Here is a 14,354-nt window from a genome sequence, read left to right on the forward strand (position 1 = left end):
TAATCTGGGACATCTGGGTGGCTCAGTGGGTGAAGTGTCTGACTCTTGGTTTCAGTTCAGGTCATGATCTCATGGTTCATGGGTTTGAGCCCCGCATCGGGCTCTATGCTGACAGTGCTGAGCCTGCATGGGATTCTCTCTCTCCCTCTCTCTCTCAAAAAGAAATAAATGAACCTTTTTTAAAAAGTGACTAATTCTGAGAGAAATGAGAAATGGAATTAAGTTGCAAAAGAGGGACAGCGATAAGATTCAACTCTTTAATTATCAACATGTTTGTGATGGAAAACCTTCACAAGCTAATAAAAGACAAAAGACAGAAATGCAGGAATGGCTGACTAGAACTCCCTCTTAATTTCTACCATTTTATCCTCTATTTACAATGCTTGGGGATTTAGAATGGGCACTAGACTTTTTGGCTCCTAAAAATTTGTTCCATAAATTCAATCTTCAAATATGTTAAATGCCTGATTTAATAGGGGCATTTTTATTTGATAGTTGTTAACAGGTAGTCCTGCAGACTTTTCTGATTGCACTGGGCTGCTTCGCAGCCATGGTCGAATTCAAGTTTAATGAAAACCCACACCATTTACAGAAAAATTGAGAGGAGAATTCTGGTTTATTTTCTGCTATAGGAAATACCATTGGAAACACGGTAATTTCATGGTCAATTGATTGAAGGAAGTGCAACACATCCAATAGGTGAAGGCTTATTTCACCATGATCTAGAATACCTGGAATGCAGAATGTCCCAGAATAGGAGAACATTTGAATGATCTAAAGAATCATGGAGTTGATGACAGTAAATACATTTCTTTATTAGCTAGGTTAATCTGTGGGGAGTAGGGTGGTGGTAGTGGATGTTTCTAGAAAAATTACCTGAGGTTTGGCCTAGCCTTGGTTTTAAGCTCATCTATCATAAACACAGTGATGGCTTTACCCCACATTCTTCTATAGTGCGCAGACCTTGATCCATTTTGAACAAAACAGATTAATGGAGGGTTTGGACCTCATGCGCCGACTGGTCTTCTTTATCAAGACTCAAAGAAAACCACTGGAAGGTTTTTCCCCTGAGTGCTCCATTTCCAGACACAGAATAATGTGATTCTTAGTCACTTACCTGAGATCTTTCCGGAAGTGAACTGAGGCCACAGTCCTGCAGGCCAGGACTTAAAAAGCAGACGTATGTGAACCACATATTCTACTCGCCCCTAAGCGCTCACATCCAAGGTGCACCATTGGTCCTCTGATATTCTCCTTCCGCACAAAACTCCAAAAGAAATCTCATCTACTCAGCTTCTAACCAATAAGTTACACAAACCAGACCTCATGTATTTACTGTACTCCTAAACACCCATGAATTCCAGGTATGTATATTCAAAGGCTGGGCAGTTTACCGGCTTGTTCTGTGAGGATCTCAAACTCACTATGTTCAAAACTTACATCCCTTCTCCATCACCTCCACGAAAAGAGAGAGAATTCCTGCGTTTCCCAGTTCATTTGTAAAAGGCGTCATTGCGTGTTCATTTTCAGGTCATAAATATGGGTGTCCTTGTGGCCAGTGCCTTCTTTCTTACTAGATCTAACCTCTCACGCCTCCCGCTCCACCCTACCTTCTTGAATCCTGCCACCGAACTGCGAATGAAGCCCATTCTCAATCCTTGAAGTTTCTTACACATCTGATTTTTCCTTCAATTCCACTGGTCCTATGGCTCAGGCTGCTATCACCTCTGCTCCAGACTGCAGCCTCAGCTCCCGTCCCTGTCTCCCTTGTCTCCCAACTGAAATTTACTCCCTACGCTTTCCCCAGACAAACTGCCATCAAAAATTTTTGATAATGCCATTTGCCTGCCTAAAATTCATCAATTGCCTCTGACTCTTCACAGGATAAAATTCCGATTCCTTAAGCGCCTAACTACTGCTTCCAGTTCTAACTTCCTCTCCAACTTCCTCCACATGCCTCATCCTGTGTCAAGGTCACTGCAATTTGTGAAGTTCCCTGAGCTTACTAGGCCCTTTCAAATCTTGAGTTTTTGAACAACTGTTCCCCTTTTGTCCGCTTAACTCTGATTCATCCTTTACAGAGAATCTTAGATGTCACCTTCTCCAAGAAATGCCTCTGACCCCAAGAGCGTGGGTTAGACTTCACACACTCCTCAGTGCTCCGGGTTTACCCCATCGTGAAAATTACCTCACCTTACGTGCCGGTCTCCCCACTAGGGAGTGGTTTCCTCAAGGACAGAAGCCACGTCTCACTTCTCTGCATCTCCAGGGCTTGCAAATGTTCACAATCTAGGGGGGCTTCTGAGGCAGGTATAATGTATTACTAACTAACAGAAATCTACAGAACCTGACACAGCCAGCCCTAGGAACCCACCTCAAAACATTCTGGAATGGACTTCCAGGTTCTTGTTCATGTGATTTATATTATAAATAAAGATCATATCATTAGATTCCAGAGAAAAAATATTTTTTTACTTAAACACAATTCAAAGCCCGAAACCACTGACAAAAGGTTTTTAAAAATCCAAATCATTTACGTGTTGATAAAGCCATACAATCAATAGTGTAACCACTTTCTCGGTTCATATGGATGCAAATGGTTCCTCTGTCATTACTGTTCTTAGTTACCTGGTTCCTCTGTCATTACTATACTTAGTTACCCACTTAACCAATACTCAATGAACACCCCTATGTTGGACATTGTTTTTGGTGCAGGGGTTACAAAACTGAGCATATGGAACCTCCTTATAGGTTACCATATTGTCTGGAGGATAGACATTAATCAAATACTCAAATCAAATACCACTAATGAGTTTATAACTATGCAATAGAATATAGTACTCCAAAAGGAAATAGCCTCATTTTATGAGAATAGATAAGAAAGAAACTGGCTTAGACCCAAGGTGAGGAAGTCTAAACTGAAAAAAGGGGGAAAAGGGAAGAAGAATTAAAAAAAAAAAAAAAAAAAAAACAAAAAGCNAAAAAAAAAAAAAAAAGACTAAAAAGCCTAGCAGTGGAAAGCTTCCATGGCAAGAAGGAACATGGTGACGTGTACGAGATGGAAAGTAGCCCTGTGGCTAGACCGGGAGAGTCCTCTGAGAGACGAGGTCTGACAGGCAAGTAGTAGCTGAATGTTCGGTGGGGAATCCTGTTCAAGATTTTACCTTAATTCTAAAATGGGAAAAGGATTTAAATGAATCAGATTTGCAACTTGAAAATACCAGTGTGGCTGCCCGATGGAGAAAGATAGGGCAAGGTGCAGAGTGGAGGTGGAGACCAGTTAGGAGTCAATGTGATAATTCAGGTGGAGTGGAGGTGACAGTGTGGACCTATAGCAATACAATAATTGTTAACATGCTACATAAGCAGTTGCTATTTTAATATAAAAATCAAAATAAGAAACACTTATGAAAGAAACCATTATTATTAAAAAGAAAATCCCTGGGGCACGTGGGGGGCTCAGTCAGTTAAGCATCTGACTTCAGCTCAGGTCATGATCTCAGAGTTTGTGGGTTCGAGCCCTGTTCAGGCTCTGTGCTGACAGCTCAGAGCCTGGAGCCCACTTGGGATTCTGTGTCTCCCTCTCTCTCTGCCCCTCCCCTATCCATGCTCTGTTTCTCTCTGTCTCAATAATAAATATTTTTAAAAATTAAAAATAAAAGAAAATCTCAATGTTTGACTCAAACTCTTAAAACATTAAATATTGAAGAAACAATTATTTATCTCATTGGGACTTAAAGCCTATTTATTTTTATTAGACTCTTAAACTCTATAAATATCCATGATTGTGAATGAACAAAAAATCTACATCCAAATAATATTCAATATTATTATAATGTAATGTATTTTCCAGAGATAAAGCACTCAAAAAAAGCCCTATTTCAACATTTTGTTGTTAAGCACCCAAAAAGCTATGTAGTCAATTTTTTAATACATTCAAATATGCATGTAGCCAAGGTAAATGCATGTAGTAAAACACTATCAAAGATGGACCAAATGTTGTGGAAAATGTAAAATTAATAATTTCCTCTTATTCACAAACTTGTGCTGCACCTGGATTTGGATCAATATTCTGCTGCCATTCAGAGTTTAAATACAAAGGATTTGTGGCTGATGTGAGTGTCACAGTTTGCTACCAAGGATTTTCAGGTGAGAGATGAATAAACACTGTAAGTTACAGAATATGAATTCTAGGGCAATAGTTACCTCACAGGAGTAAGGCTTATGAGACTCATTCAGAGAAAATCCCCAGCAAAATCTGCAAATATTATATTTTTAGCTTTATAGTTCTTTTTTCCAATTTGAGGATACAATTGTATAAAAACTGCATGAGCACTTTTATGATACTCATGCAGTCATATTTTGGTTTCATCTTTCATTTTATATTGTGGTGGAGAGTTTCAGTTCAAAAGTAAGATGTAGTCCCACAAGAATTGTGAGGATTCTGGGCAAAACAACTCCTAAGTACACAGACTCTTTTCAGAATCTTCTGGATTTATTCCTTATCTACCTTTAAAACGTGACTTGAAGCAATTTATAATATTAATCCCCCCAGTCTCTCTGTTTCTCTCTCTCTCTCTCTCTCTCTCACACACACACCCACCACCTTAAAAGAACAGCAAGAAAAGACAGACAAAAATAAAGACAATTAGAAGCAAAAAGAAAGTAGCTACGTCAGTGATGAGTCAGGTGAGAAAATACCAATGGGATGTTCAGTTTAGCAATGAGCTTCCTAGAAACTAGAGAAAACAAGAAGAGGAAAATAGAAGTTACACATTTCTTACTGTTTTTTTTAAAAAAAGGAAAAAGTCAAGTTTATCTTCAAAGACAAAATGTTCTTAGTATTTATTTTAGAAGAAGTGTATGTCGTGGGCCCTCTCATAAGCAACATAATGAACATGATGTAAATATCCTCAATTTATATTTTGCAAAAGTTAACAAAGGAGTCCGTAAATAATCATTTCTCTGCCTACTCTAAAGGCTTCTGTATCATTATACGCTAACCTCAGAAAGGACTGGGGTAGGCTTGATTGAGACCAGATTGTAGAAAAGAAAAATAATAATCATCATCAGAGCCCTCGAAAGCCCTAGAAAAATCTGCGCAAGCAAGTTGGCGACTGCACTCAGAGCCCCGGATGAAACACCGGTGTGGCCTGGACCTCAGTCCATACTTCGTAAGCTTCAGTGTTAAGACTGAGGTTCTGACTTAGTGGGTCTGGGGTCTGGGGCCTGACCACTCTGTTTCTAACAAGCTTCCAGGCGGTGCTGACGCAACTGGTCCGCCGACCACATGTGGAGCACCAAGACTTTAGGGAGCACCCAGGGTGACCTGAAAGAGCTGCATTAACAGTACCTGGGATACGCGTCCCTGTGAAACAGTCCACAACAAGACAGACTCCCAACAGTCACGCCACCCTCTTCTCACACATGACGTCACTCGTTCGGCACAGCTGGTTCCTGGTTCTGCTAAGGGCAGTGACGCTAGTAGACCCCTTGTGGCTCTGCACGAGAAGATGGGGCCTCCCACAGAGCAGAGGGGGCGGCAGACAGAGGAAGGGACGCAAGCAGCGGGTGCCAAGTGGGGCCACGAAAGAACACAGGAATTAATTCCAAATCACCGTAAGAAATATCAGGGGAGGAAAAGACCACAAATCCCAAAAACTGCTAGTCAAGCAGATGGGGCTTCATACCATTATAATTTGGGGATAGTAAGACAAAGAGGTTGGTAAATACCAGACATAATACTGTCATGCCAACCTACACCAAAAGAGCTCACTAAACCTGTGAGGCAGAGCGCTCCTGAAGTTCCTAGGAAACACAGAATGATAATTAGAAACTAATTACATTAATATGAAAATCTCATGGATCTTTCTCTTTATGTAGTAACTACCATTGCTGTTTTGTGTTACTGACTATCCTGCATCTATATATCCAGCCTTACCTTTAATTTTTTTTTTCTTTTAGAGAGAGAGAGCGCTAGGGGCGCCTGGGTGGCTTAGTCGGTTAAGCGTCCGACTTTCGCTTAGGTCATGATCTCNACAGAGGGAGAGAGAAGAATCCCAAGCAGGCTCCATGCCCAGACAGAGCCTGATGCAGGACTTGATCCCATGACTGTGAGATCACAACCTGAGTTAAAATCAAGAGTCAGACACTTAACCAACTGAGCCACCCGGGCACCCCTCCAATCTTACTTTTTAATTAAGATCTTAATATCATCAAGCGTATCTTCCAAGACGATGTGACACTGGAATAGTATGAAATTTTGTGGGACTGTATTGGGATTGTATAAGGTACTGCTACTTGAAGAACTCAACTGAAAATTTTAGATTTACTATTAGAGCAGGTAACTCAAACTTACAGCCCAACTTAACCTGATGAGCTAAACTTTTCTTGTTCAGCTGTTTTCATTTATGGATATTGTCATTAAAAACTCCTCAGGCCATGTACCGTTGACTTGACCACAGTTCCCAGGGAAGACAGGTACGGAACTCAAGAGAATTTATCTGCCTGGAATCTGACTGCATTTTGGGCTGCAACCTTTGCCTTAGAGTATTTAAGGAGGTAAATTCTCTCATAGGTCATCAAAGTATGAGTCATTTTCGTATCTGTGTTTAGATGTAAAGTTAACTTTAAGTCACTGACTGCAAGAAGCTTAATACTTCCTAGGGGATACAGGAAATGTCCTATATTTGTCTTATAAGACAAAGTAGAGCATAATAACTGCTATTAGAGAAGCAAAAAACAAGGCTTTTTTTCAGAGCACAGATAACGAAAGCTCAGGACAGTTTTCTCCAAAGAGCTCTCTGAACTGGCAGTTGAAGAAGGGGCAAAAGTCTGCAGGCAGAATGACCCAGAAGTCGGGAGGTGAGGTGGTGAGAAGGGAAGAGACGGAGTGCAGCGCCAGATGTGAGAAAATACAGGCTATTGTCAAAGGAGAGCAAGGGACTGGAATAAAGTGGGCATGAAAGAAGTAACGGGAAAAAGGGGGCATGTTTTGTGAGAGCAAATGTCGTTCTACTGCAGCTTTTGCTTGGTCCCTGTTCTGCCTCCTGTCATCAGAGAAAAGGAAGCCCCTAAACACCAACATGTCGGCCTGCCTAGCTGTGTTCTGGTGGCTGTTACCCTCTCACCAAGGCGGAAGGCCTGCCGGCCACGGCTCTTCTCTCGACCCTTGTACACGACGAAGCACCCCAGAACTCTCATCCAGGAGCCCCGCAGGCACCCTTCCCCCACAGGCTGCACACCGGCCTCCTGCTGACTCACCGTGAAGGCCCCGGCCTGTCTGATCCTGCCTCCTCTCCACACCGTGCCAGCCTGGGCCCAGCACGCCTACGCCCCACAGCTCGGCCATCCCGTCTCGTGGAGCCAGAGAACACACTTCTAACTTACTCCTACCCATTTCTCTAGGGTTTTTCTAGTTACTTCTAATCAGACCTGTGGGGTTTCCCTATTTCCGCTAATGACTCCTTTGTCTCACAGCCACCCAAGTGAAAATCAAAACCTACACCACTGGGTCATATCGCCTAAAGCCTATATGCCCAGTTATTCAACAGATCCTCATGTTTTCCCCTGTGTCCTTCACTCCCCGGATGTCGGAATGCTGGAGCCCAGACTATTCCTACACAGGCCTTAGACCCACCACGGCGACGGCAGCCCCCACTGAACGCCAATCCACCCTGAGCGCCTCCATCCCAATGTGCTCTGCGAGAGTGCCAAGCAGAGTTACGTCGTAGTTACACTCTTCGGATTGGCTTTCAAAGACCCTCATCGTCTGACCCAAGTCTGTCTGCTCCATCTCGACAGCCTCTTACACATCCTCACCCTCGTCCCCCCGCCCCAGTTCTGCACACACAGCTGGGGACCTCAACGCAGATGGGACTCCTCACTCTTCAAACTCCGCTCACCACTGCTGTCCAGGAGCCCCTCCCAGACTCCTCATTGATTTCTTCATCCTCCCAATCTCTCTCTATAATCTATGCCACACTGTTTCACGTATCTTTAAGATCATCTTCTATTCTTTCACATTTGTTCATTACGTTTTTGCAACTGACCCAGAGTAAAATAAGGTCATGATTTTTACTTGCTTTTTTTTCTTTTGATTTTGGTTTGCTGCCATTCCCAGGGTCCAACATGATGTGGAACCTGGTGAGGGTATTTCATAAGGAGTTAGTGACTACATGAGTTAGAAAGTTTCAATACTGAGTGATGAGAATCGATTTTAAATAGTCATGTCCAGGGTGCTGGAGGAAACAGTGCCGTGCTGAATGCACACTTACCAGAGAAGACACTAGGTATCTTGGAAAGAAAGCTTTTGACGGTACGAATAGGAATTCCATTTTTTTCATCTTGCATGCGTGCTATGACGTCTTCCATCTACAAATAAAATAATTAAAACTTTTTAAAAGTCACACTTTTAAGAAAAATCAGTTCTTATAACAATTACACCAGTTTTCCCAAACCGAGTATAATAATACCACATTCTTGCCTTTCTACACTTCGTCGTGTTAATATTTTTAGTTTGGTTAAAGGATGATGGAGAAAAATGTAAGAAAAGTGGCATTTTAAGCTCTATTAAGCTACTAAAAGGAATTCTTGCTATCAATATTACCTCTCTCTCCTGGTTTCACATTCTTTGCTTATAAAGGTTGACCTAAAAGAGTGTTTATTTTTGAAGCTGTTGGAAACCACTGTCGTAGCAAAATTCTCACTTCGTTAATGTTATGAAACTCCATGCAAAAGAAAAGAGAAGCCTTGAAAGTGCCTGTGTGGATTTCCTCTTCAAGCAAGTGAGTTACTATGATTTGGTTTCATGTAAACTTTAACTGCCTGGAAATGAAGGACCAATTGCCAGCAACTGCGGCTTCTCTTACCCAGGCATGTTCTCAAGGGTGATTCGTACACGCCTGATCAGACGAAAGCAGAACTGTAGCTTTCCGCCCATGTAGTGAATTCCGCTGTGTCTGTGTTTCAATCTGATTGGTACACTCTCTTTTGCTTTTGAAAAGTTTTAAAGAACTCTGCTTTACAAAGGCCAATGTGGAATTTAGTTCTGAATAACATTCATGCAAATCATAACCCCCGTGTGTTTCTAAACGTGTGGCAATGCACACAGACACCCAGAAGTTGTATGATGGAGCCCAACATCCATTCATTCATGGACTCGCTCCACAATCAGATACTGATCAGACTCTAGACCAGACTTACTGATGAGCACTGTGGAAACGAAAATGAGTATAATACAGTTGCTAGCCTCAAAAAAGGTCAGTCTATATTGAAAATGATGGTAAAATGTGATTAAGGTTTGTGGTTTGGTTAACAGTGTGGTACCAATATCAATCTCCTGTTTTTGGTAATTTTGCTAGAATTCTATGAGATGCTAATATTCACGGAAGCTGAGTAAAGGGCATCTGGGAATTCTCTGAACTATTTTTGCATCTTTTCTGTTTAAAATTATTTAGGGCAGCCTAGGCGGCTCAGTCGGTTGAATGTCCGTCCAACTTTAGCTCAGGTCATGATTTCACAGTTGGTGGTTTCAAGCCCCATGTCACTCTCCATGCTCAAAGCTCAGAGCCTGGAGCCTGCTTCCAATTCTGTGTCTCCTTCTCTCTCTGCCCCTCCCCCTCTCATTCTCTCTCTCTTTCTCTCTCTCTCTCTCAAAAGTAACCATTAAAAAGTTTCTTTTAACTGTTTAAGCAGAAATTTTTTTAAAGTTTTAATTTTAAAAGCTTCAAATTATTCCAAAATAAAAAGTTAACAAAAATCACAGTCTGAACCCTATACCAGTGAATTACCAAATTCCCACCAATACAGCTTCAGAATGGTTTTCAAATCAGAAATCTAATTTGCCTGGATGAATATTTTCAGACTTATTAACATGAGAAACTGCTCACCAGAAACTGGAGGAGTGGGAAAAATGGGTTTCTGACTCAGCTATTTTTATCATCGTCCATGCTGCTTTGAGTGAGGTGAGCAACCTGTCTGAGGCTGCTTCCTCACCTCTAAGTGGTGATAATAATATTTATACTAACTCCTTTATAATGTTTGTAGTGTGGGGATGGGGGTGGGCTAGGGGTAAATTATTTTAAGGTTAAATGATACAACATGTATAAAGCACCATACATAGACAATAAACCTTGGACTTCAAATATCCACACATACCCCCAGTGCTTAGGGATGTTTATTCCCCACTCATGTTTTGGTTTGTTTTTTTGTTTGTTTTTCTGCAGAGGCCACACCACTGCTTCAGCCCCTGCCCCTTCCTGCCCCTCACACCTGTCACTGCAGCCCTGGGCTGACTGATCAGGCGGAAAAACTGAGGATGGGCTTGTCCTCCTTCCGTGGGGAAGCCCGCACCGAACTCTGCTGTGTGAGAGACCTGCCTTAGTGAGTGAGTACGACTGATCAGCACTGGGTTTCAGGATCCAAGTTTCGGTGTGCGCACACATTCGTCAGTAATAGCTTTCTCTGTAATGCAGGTGATGCTGTGACTCCTTTCTGCCTTACGCTTTAGCTGTGATTCTCCACTCGTTCGGAATTCGGAAAATGAAGGTGTTATAATTGACCCTCTGAAGACCCTAACAAGAGCTAAAACACTGCACGTAATGAACACATCTAAGTATAGAAACCTGGAAATGGTTATACTTTTATGAGTTTTTGCTTTGTTACTGCTTGCCCTTCATTCACCTGACCATGAAGAATAAGCTGCTTTGTCTAGTGGCAGCCTGTAAACCCTTGGACTATGAGTTTAATGGTTTAAATCAGGTCAGATTAGACAGACGTGGAAATCTCTGACACTGGTTACTACCTCCACAGCCCAGGACGTGGCAACAATCACCTCGGGTGGGGGCTGAAATAAGGCTCATTGCTAGGAGTAGAGGTGTTTTCTCTGCAAAGTCATACCACCTCTCAGTTCACTGGATCCCAAAGGCATGAGATTAACAATCTGGGAATTGAAAGTGCGCTCTTTCGTTGTATTTTAAAAGATTCAATTTTTCCGAGCCACAATTTCCACAAGTGAAAAAAAAAACAAAAACATTTAAACCCTATGTAAAAAGAGGATGCATGTTCTAGACTGAAAATGTGATCATCAAAATATATTCAGCTGTTCTCTTCTTAATTCAGATATGATTTAGCCACGAAGCTTACCATGGCCTATAATGAACAGAAAACAAACCAAATAACAAAACCAAAACGATGGCCAAGACAAAGACAAAAACGATCTGGTTTCTAAAAGCTAAAATCAGTCCCAAAGGCCACATATAAAAACATATCCATCTTATTTAATGAAGTTTCCTTAAGCAATCACTTGCAGTCTATTTATTTTTATATTAAGTATGATTTTAAGACACTTGATTATCTCCTTTCCCACTATTTGCAGTAGCAACTTGGGTGAGAAACAGAATGTTAAAAGTAGACAAACTAATAGAGAAAGCCAGGCAGCAATAAGGGTGAGAGACTATATAAAGTAACTCCAATAAATACTAAACCTCTGTGGGACAATTTAAATGTAAGGTCAAAAGACACAGCACCAACATTCCACAAAGAAGATATATATACACATACAAGCATCTATTGATGGACCAGTCTATCATCTGTCATCTTCATCACAGTGCCATCGGGCTGTGAAGGGTTAGGCTGTTTTTGCTCTCAAGCCCTAGGGTGAGGAAACTTTCAGCATGGGATGACAGAACACTGAGCATGCCTGGGGCACTGGGCATGCCTGGTCACTGAGGCTCTCTCTGAGTCTTATTTTCTTCACCCTTCAAATAAGAAGTTAGAGGCAGGTGATCTGTAAGATTTCTTCCATCCAAAAAATTACTGAAGTCTAGAAATAATCATCACTGTTTAGAACTGGGTACATTTCTTTGAGTTAAAGAGTCAGTTTCTGGGGTGCCTGGGTGGCTCCGTCAGTTAAGCACTGACTCTTGGTTTCGTCTCAGGTCGAGATCTCAATGGTTCATGAGTTTGAGCCCCACCATGAGTGCAGAAGCTGCTTGGGATATTCTCTTTCCCCCTCTCTCTGCCCCTCCCCTGCTCACTCTCTCGCACCCTCTCTCAAAATAAACTTTAAAAAAAAAGAGCCAGTTCCCTATCAGAGACAAATAGATGAACCCATTAAATTGATCAGGACCGTTTGCAAATTGCTTCCAACTGTCAGCACATTTTAATTTCAATGCAAATAGCAAAGTGATTAAGAGCATGAACTGAGGCCAGTCAAATCTGTTCGAACCCTACCTTCAAATTGTATGAACACGTTAAGTTACTTTATAACTCATCTATAAAATGGAACTAATACTAATAATATACATCGTATCAGGGGTGAGGATTGGTTGATGAAGCAATGCTAATTAAATGTGTACCCATATTGCTGCCATCATCAGCATCAGCATCAACCTAAGTTTCTTCCCTCATTACTATACTCAGAAGCCACAAGTCCTTTCTCTTTAACAATCCATCTGACAAAGACATCTATGGTCAAATGCCAAATATGTATTAGAGGCAAGCAGCTACCAATCACGAAGTAGAGAGAGGTACCTATGGATAAGTTCTCTCTTGGATTTCTTATAGAAGACTGGGTTAATGTTGTCCCTCAGAAGACAGAGGATTTGATCAGAAGAAATGTCTTGAAGAATACTCTTGCATAAAAGCAAGGACTATGTAAACTATGGGAAATAATATTTAGAAGAAAGGGGGAAATGAACTGGATTCATTTTTGACAAAGTGAAAATGTCTCTGCTCTCATATTCTCGATGAATTTGCATCTTGAAGTTTAGAGGGTCAAAAGACCGAATTACAGGGTGCCTAAGTGGCTCAGTTGATTGAGCATCTGACTCTTGATTTTGGCCCAGGTCATCATGGGATTGAGCCTCACATCAGGCTCAGTACTGAGCATGGATCTTTCTTGGGATTCTCTCTCTCCCTCTGCCCGTCCCCCTTGATTGTGCTCTCTCTTTCTCTATCTAAGATAAAAAATAGAAAAAAAATCGAATTGAGATTGAGTGCACTTTGCAAAAGTAGTCTGTGTTCTACGCAAACTAATTCTCTGTTTGGTAAAGAGTAAAAATTGTCTCTTGCAAAGTAGTTTTGAGAATATCCATGGTTCGACTTGTTCAAAACATTTTTAGACCTCTATTACAGAACGCTTCACATTTTAGTTACTATCTTACAACTGTCTGTTCTCCCTTAGATGTGAACTTCTAGAAACAGAAATCTCACGGGGCGCCTGGGTGGTTTAGTCGGTTAAGCGTCCGGCTTTCGCTTAAGTCATGATCTCGCGGTTCGTGGGTTCGGGCCCCGCGTCGGGCTCTGTGCTGACTGCCAGCTCAGAGCCTGGAGCCTGTTTCAGTCTGTGACTCCCTCTCTCTCTGACCCTCCCCTGCTCATGCTGCCTCTCTCTCTCTCTCCTAGAAATAAATAAAAACATTAAAAAAAAAAAACAGAAATCTCACGTACTCATTTTTGTATTGTTAATATATAAAGTGCGTGGCCCATGAGGTGGCTCAAAAAGAGGCAGGGAGAAGCACTGAATTTTTGTCTATAGCACATGTTTGATTTTTCTGAGACCCAAAGCAAAAGTGCAAGTTAAAAGATTCTGAAAATGTTTTATTGTTTTTCCTTTTATCTAACATTTGGTGAAAAACAGACTGGGTCCGAAATACTAGAACAGAAGAGCTCAATGTGCAACAAGCTAAAATACTCCTATTATTTCTGTTCTATTTCATGCAGGGATTCTTTAGCTTGTTTATTAGAGGAATTTCTCCTTCAAAACATGAGGGTAAATCAGTGGCTGTTTATAAGGCTGTCTTCCCACTTGTAGATGTGACACTCAAGTTCACTGTCAAGTTTAGTGTCGTGTGTGAGCTCTTGAGATGAAAGGCGCTATTGAACTCCAGCACACTGCTCTTTTTCCGGGAATTCATAATTAGCCTTTCCTTTGGAATAGTTTAGATGTCACTTCAGTGCTTTCGATATATTTCAAATACTGCTCAGGTTAAACAGTGCCCGCCCTCACATTTGGTGGAAAGAAAGAGAAAGCAGATTATGCAGGTACATCTTTGAGGAGCCTTACTAATTATTCAAGAGGGGCCCGTCAGACGGGGGACTCCCACGTACCTATGAAAACAAAATCACTGCCTTGAAACCTTTCTTGTTCCCTAATGTTCTAAACAATCATGGGAGTTTAATTAAATTTACTCGTGGCTATATTTGCCAGAACTTTATCAGAAGATCAGCACTATTGATTTCATGAAGCCAAAAGCTTTACAGAGACACCCTGACTGTAGGCGAAACATTTGTATGAAACAAAGCGAAAACATTTTCTTCTCCGTCGTTCTAAAAGAGAAATGAATCCATCA

At 41.4% G+C, this 14,354-nt stretch overlaps 1 protein-coding gene across 2 annotated transcripts in view; it reads right to left on the bottom strand.

Annotated features, from left to right (window-relative positions):
• The window catches only part of RGS7 (regulator of G protein signaling 7), a 509,116-nt gene that overhangs the window by 260,653 nt on the left and 234,109 nt on the right, over positions 1-14,354 (bottom strand). For both annotated transcript variants that reach the window (XM_077761799.1, XM_077761798.1), the window contains exon 2: positions 8,277-8,373. In XM_077761799.1, coding sequence (XP_077617925.1) covers positions 8,277-8,373 — 97 coding nt within the window. The remainder of the gene's footprint in view (positions 1-8,276; positions 8,374-14,354) is intronic.

This window comes from Crocuta crocuta, unplaced genomic scaffold (genome assembly GCF_008692635.1).
Source record: "Crocuta crocuta isolate KB4526 unplaced genomic scaffold, BGI_CrCroc_1.0 scaffold243, whole genome shotgun sequence".
NCBI classification, from domain to species: Eukaryota; Metazoa; Chordata; class Mammalia; order Carnivora; family Hyaenidae; genus Crocuta; species Crocuta crocuta.